We start from the raw sequence: 12,469 nt of genomic DNA on the forward strand, positions 1-12,469 counted from the left end.
AGTATGCAAGAATCAATGAAGCAGATGAAGGGACAGTGTGCCCTCAGAGAGTTTGCTGGTGGTACCAAACCAAGGAGCGGCTGGTGGCCCAGCGGCTGCACTGCTGCTCAGCCAGAGCCAGGCAGGCTGGGGGGTCGGCAGAGGAGCCCCATGGAGTCCAACCACGGCCAGTGTCGGGTCCTGCCCCTGGGCAGGGACAGTCCCACGCACCAGCACGGGCTGGGCTGGCCTGCTGGGGGGCAGCTCTGCGGGGAAGGGCCTGGGAGGGCATGTTGCCCCTGGGCCAGCAGCGTGACCTGGTGGCCAAGGGGCCAGTGGGACCCTGGGGGATGTGAGGAGGAGCTTGGCCAGCAGGTCGAGGGAGGGGATGCTGCCCCTCTGCTCTGCCCTGGTGAGGCACATCTGGAGTGCTGGGTCCAGTGCTGGGCGCCCCGGTTCAGGAGACAGGGAGCTACTGGGGAGGGTCCAGCGGAGGTTGTGAAGGTGATGAGGGGCTGGAGCATCTCCCTGAGGGGGAAGGGCTGAGGGAGCTGGGGCTGTTCAGCCTGGAGAAGAGGAGGCTGAGAGGGGACCCTGTCAGTGCCTACAAATATCTTCAGGGCGAGTGCCAGGAGGACGGGGCCGGGCTCTTTCCAGTGGTGCCCAGTGACAGGACAAGGGGCAATGGGCACAAACAAGGAGTTCCACCTGAAGATGAGGAAGAACTTCTTTACCCTGAGGGTGCCAGAGCACTGGGACAGGCTGCCCAGAGAGGCTGTGGAGGCTCCTTCTCTGGAGACATTCAAACCCGCCTGGACGTGACTGTGCAACCTGTTCCAGTGACCCTGCTTGATCAGGGGGTTGGACTGGATGATCTCCAGAGGTCCCTTCCAATGCCAACTAGTCTGTGATTCTGTGATGACAGTAAATGTAGGGCACTAAGGCCTCAGTTTTGAGGGTCTTCTAGTACAAGGTGTCCTACTATCTGAGGACATCTGCCACACAAACCACTAAATTCCTGGGAACGTGGCATGAGAGCACAACGCAAAAGAAATTGAAAAACAAATGAGCTGATGCTTTTTGTCAGGCAGAAGCTGTAATTCAAGCATTTGTTGGGAATCACTGCTATCTCCATACAGATTAAAACAGTAAAAATAATGCAGAGTCATGCATCTCACAAAAATCCACATACAGTGTTTTCTGAAGCCTGCAGTTATCTCCTCAGGCTATAGCCTAACACCGTTTGAAAGAAACAACTGTTCAACAGCTTGGAGAATTATGGACTAGAACTAGTCAGAAGTTTACAACTGATACCAGCAGTGACTGGGAAAAGCATTTCAACCAAGTGTGATCTTTTCATATAAAAACGTCCCTTCTCCAGAGAAAATACTGAGTTTTGAAGAAAATTTGCTGGTCTAAGACTTCCAAAATTGTCATTCCCATCATCTTTTTCTGCGTGAAAAAAGGGTTTCTTAGGTTTATGACCGGATCCAATGAAGACAACAGATTTTCTTTATTGAAGGTTTTTGACTGGATGTGGCTCTTCAGAAAGCTGAGTAGAAGACAATCAGTGCATCATGCTCAGAGCAATCAGAGTAATAATTACTGAAATAATCACTGAAATCAGAATGGTAGATATTTGTGTTACTATTAAATATAACAAACATATATTAAAAAATAAGGCATAATGCGGGCACATCACTAACATTAAATACAGGTTTATTTCTTAAATACTTCAGACATCCTACCTCATTATTGACTTCAGCAGGTTTTTTCTTTGTTTCTCCAATGTCCAAATAGCTGCAGAAGGAAAACAGTTTTGATTATTTACAGAAACATCTAACTTACACCATACAAATATTTCTACAGTTTTTTCACACATGAAGCTTTTACAATTTATCATGCCTCAAAGTAACATAAAACATAACTACTTCAAGATTTTAATGAAGGACTGTTAATATAAACCTGCAGGCTAGCCGTCTGAGCTAATACAAAAGACAGGGGAGAACCAACCACCTACCTTCACGGTGATTAGAACAGACCATCAACAACTGCCTTCTCAGGAAGAAGCTCACATGCTACTGTGAGGTGGATCAATAAATCTCAGCACAATATCAACTTACTAGAGTTTTCAAAGTCATTATCTTGCTTCTTAATTTCTCACAGCAAGTCTCTGACAGATTTAAAGCTTTTCTCCATACCCAAGTTTAACCCAGCATATCAGCTAAAGTTTAAAAGGATCTACTTGTGTTTCAACAGGGCATGGACACATCTGAACACTGTATATCCTGGTTTCTTGTGGTTATGACAAAACAATAGCATCTTCACAATTGTTTTTTGAATAAACAAAATACAACCTTAACTGAACAAGAGAACACAATACATCTATTTGAACAATACTGTTCTCCATCAGAGTACATATTCCCACAAAAACATTGCATTAACACAGAAGTGTTAGTTACAACACACAGTGATGGATTAGCTGTATGTTGCCTTTCCAAAGCAAAGGATGTAAATAAGCCTTCAAGCATAAGTAACCCATACACTGGCAAACAGGCAACTGTCCAGGTACCCAGGCTATGCTAACTTCTTTCCCTTGTCAGCACTCTGAGAGCCATGAGAGTGGTTCTTCTCATGAACGCAGCTCTCGGCAGCTGCCAGTACTGCAAGGTGTTTCTGGTTCTCAGCACCATAGGAAGACATACCTTCATGGGCAGTTATAATTCAGTAGAGTAGCACCTTTCAGCACCTGCTGCCAAGAGCTAAAAATGTCTGGGGCATCTACTTCACACCAGGAACATCTAACCCAACATTAGGTAATGGGCATTTGTTACAGGTTCTCCCTATTCCCACTTTCAGTGGGAAACCACAAATGCTTTGCCAGGCTTTTAAGACTAGAAGACCCTATCTAAGAATGTCAGGTATACCTGATGGCAAGCACCAGTGCAGGGTCACCAAAAGACCTCAGAGCTCACAATGCAACTGCAGTCCTCCAGTAATGTCATGCTCCCTAGTTAATGACAAAAAATAAATAGATTCGTTTGCGTGGTGGTTTGACCATGGCTGAATGCTAGGTGCCCACCAGAACAGCTCTATCACTCCCCTGCTCAAGTGGACAGGGGAAAGAAAATATAACAAAAGGCTCCTGGGTCGAGATAAGGACAGGGAAATCACTCAGCAGTTACTGTCACAGGCAAAACAGGCTTGACTCAGGGAAAATTAGTTTATTATTTATTCAGATCAGAAAAACACCTTCCCCCTTCCCTCCCTTCTTCCCATGCTTAACTTAATTCCCAATTTTTCTACATCCTCCCACCAAGCAGCACAGGGGAATGGGGGTTATGATCAGTTCATTCCACTTTGCTTCTGCCACTCCTTCCTCCTCACACTCCTCCCCTGCTCCAGTGACTGATCCCTCCCATAGGAGACAGTTCTCCATGAATTTCTCCAATGTGAGTCCTTCCCACAGGCGACAGTTCTTCACACACTGCTCCAGCATGGTTCCTTCCACGGGGTGCAGTCCTTCAGGAAGAGATTGCTCCAGCCTGGCTCCTCTGCAGGGTCACAAGCCCTGCCAGCACACCTGCTCCAGTGCAGGCTTCCCTCAGATTACAGCCTCCTTTGGGGATCCACCTGCTCCAGCGTGCGGTCCTCCCCAGGCAGCAGGTAGAGATCTGCTCTACCATGGACCTCCACAGATGAGAGAGACAGCCTGCCTCACCATGGTCTTCACCATGACTGCTAGGGAATCTCTGTTCCGGCACCTGTAGCACCTCCTGCCCTCCTCCTGCACTGACCTGGGTGTCTGCAGAGTTATTGCTCTTACATACTCTCACTCCCCTCTCGCTGGCAGAGATATTATTTTTTTTCCTTCTTAATATGCTATCACAGAGGTGCTAGCACCATTGCTGATTAGCTGGGCCTTGGCCAGCAGCAGGTCCATCTTGGACCCAGCTGGCATGGGCTTCATCAGACATGGGGCAAGCTTCTGGCAGCGTCGCACAGAAGCCACCCCTGTATCCCCCCCCATTATCAAAACCTTGCCATGCAAACCCACTACAGTTTGCCAGAGGAAACTTTCCTGCCTGGCCAAAGTTAAGAATTCATGGGACATGAATGTAGGCATAGAAGCAAGGAAGGGGGAGGAGAAAAAAAAAAAAAAAACAAACAAAAAAACCACACACAAAACAAAACAAAAAAACCACAACCAGAGAGAGAGACAAAGAAAAAGCATTGTTCATTCCATGAAGGAATGCCAATTGCTTATCGATGTACCACAGAATGACCACAAGGATTTCAAGGCTTCAGTGTGCGGGGACAGTAAGACACAGCAAGGCCTCCAGGCAACCCTTTGAAGTCCTGCCAATACTTTGGAAAAGGTAAATGTAGCAATGTAGTGCAACATTTAAAAACAAAGTATCTAAGCCTCCTGTTTAAAAACAAACAAAACCAACTGTTTCAAGCTTCTCTATGTAAACAGGAAGGAGTGCTCTTCAGACCAAAAAAAAAGAAGTCTTAAAGCCTGCAAGACTGAGAAGAAATCAATGTCTCAGTAAAATAGTTCCACCAGCCTATAAAACATCTGTTGACTGTGGTTCTTGTTTTCTGGGCATCTGTGAATTACTTTGAGGAGAACTAAGAAAGGCAAAATATAGTCAAAGGCTTAAATTCACTATGCAGAGGTCTGGGCATTCAGTTGTCAAATTTCAGGGGTCTACAAATCTGAAAAAGTCTAAACAAGGACCAAAGGCTTTTCTTAGAATAACAGCACTCAAAAGAGTCCCAGACCAAAATACAAAAGTATTTCCACTTGCGAAGAAAGCAGAAATACTCAATGACTATCCAAGCCAGTGATGAAACTACAGTGTTGTTTAAAGAGACACCGCCAGAGAGAGGACAATCTACCATTAATTAATGAGCACAAATACAAGTAAATGGGCAAAGGAAGGAGGAGGGTAGAGCAGCATGCTGGGGGGAAAAAAAGCTAAAAACCTAAACCTGCTCCAGTGTAGGCAGTTTTCTTTCAGGAAGCTGAGAGTCAGGGAAGAACTCCACTGGGGTGCAGGCCTGAATGTGCATTCTTACTCACCACTGCAACAACTGCCATACACCAGCACACCTCACTGCATATACACCAAAAAGCCTGTACTCACTTAGCACACCTGTATATGACAAAACAAGTGAGAAACTTGCAACTGCTTTATCTTTGCCTGTGACATATACACAAACATATGCTCTTTTCTTTAATTCCTACAAAACAGAAAACTGTCCCTTTCAATTAACCCTGCCTCTATGACTTTTCTAGCTAAGGTGTCTCCCTAATTATCATTATGTCTACAACACAGTTAAGAGATAAAACCAACATTAGCCCTTCAGCCTGTCTTAATGCTTGTAAAGGCACTGCCAACACTTACAGCACTGTATCAATAAATACTAACAGTGAAGAACTCCCAACTCCGAATGCAGAAATGGAAAAGATATCAAGTCATCCCATTTATCCTAGGGGCACAGGACTATGGCATACTATCAAGGCATATATAACACAGCCTACTTTTACCAAATCCTTTAGGTTAGCTTTTCTTAAAGTATTCTCTTCCTATCTTGTTACATGTGGCAACCATAAAAGCCTGAAAAGTTACACCATAAAATTCTGACCATAGAACACAAAATGACAAAAATAAATGCTTTTTCCCATCCAAAATGAATCCAGAGTGCCCAGTTCTCTACACGGTGCATGCTAATGCTAAACAATTTTAGCATGTCTGTTGAACATAAAACACCTTTAGGGAGGTGAAACATGATGTGCTGACAACCAACAGCTTTAAACCATCCACAGAATCACAGGACTTAATACTGTTAATTAATAATTTAATACCAAAAAGATACAGTGGATCTTTCTTGAGAGCTGAGCACTGTATTTCACATGGAAGAGAGTACAGAGGGAAAGGGGCTTATATTTAGCCTGTCATACATCTTTCTCTCTAGCTTTGCCACTGAAGCACAAGAAGCTTCAATAAGTCTTCAGAAGCAGCCAGTGACAAAAATTGTACAGAATGCTGATACAGATCCTGTTAGTTGCACAAAGTTTCATCCTGAAACATAATGAGCTCTCCTGAAAAATGTGGTGTCCTCCAATCTATGAAACCAAGATGAGCAAGGTCCTGTAAAGCTGGTAGTTTATCACAAAAATTCCCAACCACCTCAAGAAAGGGATTGTTAATTTTGAAATTATTTTTTTTTAACTCAGCTGAAGGAAAAATGCCCACAAAGACTGAACAAAACGCTTAATTAGTAAATTGAGACCATGAAATTCACTGCCAGAATCAAGAACCGTTATTGATCGTGTGCAGAGCCACTCAGGAAACACACCCAAAAGCCCCGATCTCCTCCACAATATTCTCCCAGTCACTTACAGAGAAACTGTCAGCTTGATTCTTGGTGTCCAGGCAGGGAAAAGAAAGCAAATAGTCATCTTCTAAAAAACAGGAGGGACCCAGCTATTCTGGTCATAAAAAGGCTATATAGCTACCCAAAATAAACAGAAGGGATAGAGAGTTGGATAGCTGAATAGAACATATTTTAAAAATAGCCAAGAAAGAAAGTGTGGGGAATTAAATTCCCAGGCTCATCAACTTCACAGCAGGACTGTCAACACTCCACCTTTCCACAGCTTTCTCTCTGTTACCACTGAGCACGAATACTGACACTTGCCCCTCAGTTAGGAACACACATCACAGCAACGTGCCATTGCCACATGTCGGGCTAAAGGGCTGTCTCTCCTTTTCTACCATCACCTCAAGGAGATGGCACTACGTGACCAATGGTAACAGCAGCCTTTCTACAGCTCACCTCTAAAGCTCTTCTGCAGTTTTAATTGTTACAAGTACCGTTCTCTTTGCCTTAGGTCACAGCCTTTAAGTCCTCTTTCTGCAGCACCTAATAAAAGGGGATGAGGGGTGTCCTCTGATGTATTGCCACAGTGCCGAACCCCAGATGTTGATATTGCACATAAAACCTATATCACTTTTTAGCCACTCACTTGAGTTTCTTGAAGGCTTCCCTGCCACCAGCCACATACTGCTCTCCGCTCTGAAGCTCCTCCAGCTGCCGGACACGATGCCCACCCCGGGGGGTGTAGATGTTCCGCACAGCTCCAAAGGGGGCCTTCACCCCACCTGTCACCTCTTTCAGGAATACTTCGAAGTTGGACACTTTCTTCTCGTTGATGACAATACGGCGCCCTGGGAAGAAAGGGTCCCCGTTGCGGTACACCAGCACACTCTTCACGATCGGCTGCGAGAGCCACGACCCCTTCACGCCGGGGTTAGTCATGCTGGGGGGCTTCGGGGCTCCTGGGCTTGGGCTGCCCACACCTTGGCTCGGGGAGGATTCCTGCCTCAGGAGCCTCTGACAACAGCCTGCCGGGGCTGAGGCGCCCACCCACGGCCCCGCCGGGGCCCGGGCAGCAGGGCCCACCTCCCGGCCGGCAGAGGAGGGAGCCCGGCGCCGCGGGGAGGGACTGCAGCCTCCCCCGGGCTTGCGGCTCCGCGCAGCCCTTCCCTGGCAGCTCCGCCTAGGCAACCGGCTCCTGCGGCTCCCTGGCGCCTGGGACGTTAACGCGGATTACATTAACCCGGGGCGGGGGGGGGAATTTGCATGGACGTAGGTCTGACCCAGCAGGGAAGCGGCCCGCATGGCGTGTGTCCAGCCAGGCGGGGGCCTGCCAGAGCCGGGGCCGCCGGCCAGGGGCAGGGTGCGCGGGGCCGGCACGGAGGCGGCCGAGTCACCGGGCGGTGGCTGCGGGAGGGAGCACGGGGAGGCGTCGTGCACACGGGGGCAGCGGGAACCGCACCTAAGCGAGGGAGCGAGGGAAGCCCCCGCCCTGCCGCTTCCTCCCCGGCGGCCGAGGCAGCGCGCCGGGCTCCCCGCCGCAAGGGAAGGGCCGGCCGAGCTGCCCTGAGGGCGAGCGGCGGCGGCCAGGCAGGCTGAGGCGGCACCGCGCTCCCGCAGCCAGCGGCGGGGCGGGGGGAAGCCGGCGGCCGGGCCGGGCCGGGCGAGGCCGAGCTGCCCCAAGATGGCGGCCCGCGCCAGGCGGGGGGTCTCCAGCACCGCCACCGCCAGCCTGTCCCCGACGGGCCCCGCCGCCGAGGGCCGGGGGTCAGGGGCGGTGGCCTGCGGCCTGCTGCCTCTGGCCCCGCCGGGGTGGGCAGGGGAGAGGGGTGACTGGAAAACAGGCATTTCATTCACATCTGGCCAGCTGTTTGTGGGAGTTCTTACTAAAGGGGTCAGGGTTTCCCCTCTCAAGAAGAAAACTGGCTTTTAATAGACCATCCAGGACAAGCTCACGAAAATGTGAGGCAGCTGGCCCAGCATGGCAGTAAGGGCCTCACCAAAGGCAATTTCAGCAACACGAGTGACTGCTTCAGGCTCCCTGCACTGAGTTCTTTTCTGTATTCCTTTGCTGATTCTGATACACGCTTTCCCCACTGGAGATTTAGTTACTTGGTTCCCGATTTTTGCCTTGCCTTCATCAGTAACATCTAATGATGACCACTTGTGTGTGCAGGATGGTCCATGTACAAAGGAAATGAACCACTGAAAAATCATGCCTCCCATTATTTAGTCTGTTTTTACTTTCCTTGTCAGTTGCTAAAAGTACCACCTGAAAAGTGGATCTTTGTTCCAGGTTGCCTGTAGACATTTGCTGTTTACGTTTCCAGAGAGTCAGAAATAAAGCTGGACTGTGATCTTGCAGGGAAAAAAAGTTATCAGTGAGGTTGCAATTAGGCTCTTGGACTACACAAATTAATTGCATATATGCAAGGGCCACTGAGATATATTCTTATTTAATGTGCCTACTAACTTGATGCCCTCTGAATGTCTTTTTGAGATGGTATGTAAACATTAGAGACACTGTTTGGGTGCTTCTCCTCCATCCTACCATCCAAATGGGCAAAACTGGCCAGTAACACAAAACTAAACTATGCTCCCCTGGTATTTGGGGGTAAGTTTATTTAGTTATTTGCATTTCCAAATAAATTTCCAATTATTTCCAAAATAAAGTATTTTCAGTATTTCTATCATTCTTTGGCTGATTGAATCTGCTACACTTTGTTCTCTTAAGAATCTGTGATCTATCACAAGAGCTAATACCACTTCTGTTGAGCTGGTCCAAACCTGCAGTTCTGTCTGAATAATTTTAGTTAATCAGACTCCGAGGTGACTTGCTTGAATTTCAAATATACCATGAAGAGTAGCCTGATAAATTAGAAGAATATCCTTGGGCACAATTTATTTTTAACAAAAATACATCAACAGAATAGAACAGGAAAACAATAGGCAAAAGAAAATAACCCGTTTGTGGCTCAAAGACTGGGTTAATGTTGCACTCTTTCCTAAGTAAGTTTTTGTAATTCTACATAGTAGATATGACATAGTATATACAGATATACATTAATATATATACTTAGTACCAGATCCAACCTCTACCATTATCAAAAGACTCCCTTAGATTTCACACATAAACATATCAGATCATGATATCATCCTGATACCATTTTCATCTTAAAAAAATACGTAAACGAATGATCCAATTGCAAGTTGCATTTTCCTTGCTAATTCTCAGCCAAACATCTCCAGATCGTCCAATGTTTAAGAAGTAACTTTGGGTATTGCATTATCAAAATAGTAGACTATTTTTTAAAAAAAATCTCCTTAGATTATTAAAAATTGTAAAAACTCAATCAAGCATGCATCTTATGGACTTATTCAATGAGCAGATGTGTCTCTGATGTGTCCAAACAAATTCTGGATACAGATAAGTTCTCTTTACTTGAAAACACTTTAGGCACGCTTGGGACATGACTTTTGGCTACACTTTTTAATGTTTTGCTCTTTCCAGGAAACTGCATAATAAAATACAGAGACTTTGATTCCACTGTGGATTTTTGCCACACCTTGGGTACAAGAAGCTGTGAAACCTGAGAGAAAATAAATAGAAAATGCCTTAGATTCAAACCGAATTCCTTTAACAGCCTCTCTGCCCCACAGACTGTCACCAGACTGTAACTGGTCTAGACCGTCCTAGGTGGAATTGTTTAGTGTAAGGTAATGTTTGTTCTTCCAAATGGATTTTAACACATGTGATGGAAGGAATTTTTCTTTCCTTTTATCTTACCTCCTTCGATTGGAGAATTGCCCCCCTGCTGTGAGTTACAACAGGGCAGTTAACCATTACAGAAAGAGCAATTTCAGGGTGTGGGAAGCCAAATATGCTACTGTTATTGGTTAACAGTTAAATTTCACTAGTTGCTGCTGGATTCCTTCTAACTAATAAAGGGGAGAACTAAGCATTTACTGTCCTCGAATTAATGCTGTTTAACATTGATCTATTGCAACCTGAAATTAAAATCGTGATTAAAAATGTGGTTATGTGTGAAAATGAAAAATGCTGCTGACCTTCACATCATTCTGCAGTCAAGCAGTGCTATGTCAACCATCTGCTATTTTGTGCCAGATTCTACCACTTTTGGTGATCTTAGGCCTAATTTGCAATCAAACATCTTTGGCATAGGAATAAGCCACAAAGCGTTTTACTGGCACACCCATTTCGACACTTGTGCTACTTGTCTTTACCTATGGCCATGCTAGTTACAATCACTTTTGTGGATTGCAATAAAATATCCCTTAAACAGTACCAGAGCACTGCTGTTGTCCAAAACTGAGAGAACAGTATGAATCCTTTGCAGAACTGCAATGAATTTTGCCCATAGTTTAACCTTTACATAGCTAATAGCTGTGCCTCTAAAGACTTCATCTTTCAAATTCAGCTGCTTTCACGTCTGACCTCTAGCCTTTTACTACTGCTGCAGGGGAGTCTCACCCTTTTCTTACACTTAAGGCAACAACCTTCAAATCCAGCCCCTGAAAAAGCTGTCCAGCTCGCCGTGGGCTACAGAGCCCACTATTTCACACCAGCCTTTTCAGAATGAAAGATTTTATTTTCTTCAGTAATAGAAACAAAACAAAACCAAACCAGAGTTTTTCCATTTCAGTATAAAGTCACCATGTTTTCCATCTTGCTTAAGTACAACCGCTGCCTGAAAGCTAAGAGAAGCTCAAACGCTTCAGCCCGTGATAGCAGGGCCTTCATCCATGAAAATCCGCTCCTTCTAGCCTTGCCAGGGCCTGACCTCTTATCCCCACTATTGTTTCAGTTTCTAAGCAATCTCGTATCACATTCCCAACAGTAACAAGACAACTGGCCGAATGCCCTGACACAAATAAGATAAATTCAGAGACACATAATCTCTTTATGATGGAGTAATGTCAGACCTCTCATCTTACTTGAGGTGGATGCATGAGACCACATCAGTCAGGTCGTGTGTCAGGAGCTCATGATGCACCTGAGGCCATGTAACAAGCACGCGTTGGGGGAGGTGATGAGAACAGAGCCATGGCATAGCAACACAGCATCAAATAGGGTCACTTTTTCTGCAGCAAAATGCTGTGAGGTCTCTGGCATTTCAGGACCAGGAAAGATTTTGCAGCTTGTTGCAGGTCCCTGGTAGCACAGCTCATTGACAGCCAAACGTGAGGGCATGAAGACAGGAACATGTCCTAGTGTGAAGAAATGACTGACAGAGTGGACAGAGCAGAAAAGGATAAATGTTCTAACCACAGAGAACAAAATTCAGTTTGTTCTATGGCACACAGTGCTGAGAATGACACTTAATAACCACCTTGTGCAGCTTATCTAAAAATCAGACTAAGCGATAGCAGCCACTTTATTCCCAATTATAATTCTCAAATATTTGGACTGTCTGCATTGACAGTTTAAAGTACATAAATACCAGGTGGTTCAGTTCTCACACACACAAACTAAGTAGAAGAAACAAAGTACTGATGCACTGATGCAGTTGTAGATTTTAAAACACACGTCATAGCAATTTCACCTACTTATACAATTGCCAGATCAAAACCTCCTTAGAATACCAGGATCAATTATTTTTGCTTTAAAAAAGGCATTAGACAATCACAGTTTAAGCTACAGCTTTTTGATGTTTTTCCTAACAGTGTTCTTGAGACACCTGAGATGATAAAAGGTTGCACAGGGGAAAGGCTTTGGCAGACCCCTAGAGGCACATGAGGAAATGGTTCTTCATGGAGAAAAATTTCACAGGCGTTGCATAAGTAGGGAAAAAGCTGGAAAATAATCTTTCGTGTGGTCTTTATATGGAGTAATGAAAGTGAAGTCATCCTTTCTAGGCAAAAAAATCTCATTGTGTTACTGTAGCTACCTTTGATCAAGGCACCTGAGATTATCAATTAAGTATTCCTTATTCATTCACATCAGAGAAATTATTCTATATAGAATGCTATATTTTTAAAGTTTTCCATGGGGTCTTTCCTGTTCTCTCTGTTCTTACTCAGCTGCGCTCATCATCCCCAGACACTCACCTACTGTGTGGAAGCACACTTTTTTTTTTTT

At 45.5% G+C, this 12,469-nt stretch overlaps 1 protein-coding gene across 2 annotated transcripts in view; it reads right to left on the bottom strand.

The window, feature by feature from the left end:
- DCDC2 (doublecortin domain containing 2) overlaps window positions 1-7,561 on the bottom strand; it is a 68,362-nt gene extending 60,801 nt beyond the window's left edge. Inside the window, exons 1-2 of one of the 2 annotated variants that reach the window (XM_055800958.1) lie at window positions 7,019-7,561; window positions 1,728-1,779 (exon numbers count right to left, since the gene is read on the bottom strand). In XM_055800958.1, coding sequence (XP_055656933.1) covers window positions 1,728-1,779; window positions 7,019-7,311 — 345 coding nt within the window. In that variant the 5' untranslated portion in view covers window positions 7,312-7,561. The remainder of the gene's footprint in view (window positions 1-1,727; window positions 1,780-7,018) is intronic. The other variant, XM_027788816.2, reaches the window with a different exon arrangement.
- Window positions 7,562-12,469: the final 4,908 nt, after the last annotated feature.

Source organism: Falco peregrinus, chromosome 3 (assembly GCF_023634155.1).
Source record: "Falco peregrinus isolate bFalPer1 chromosome 3, bFalPer1.pri, whole genome shotgun sequence".
Classification (NCBI taxonomy): Eukaryota; Metazoa; Chordata; class Aves; order Falconiformes; family Falconidae; genus Falco; species Falco peregrinus.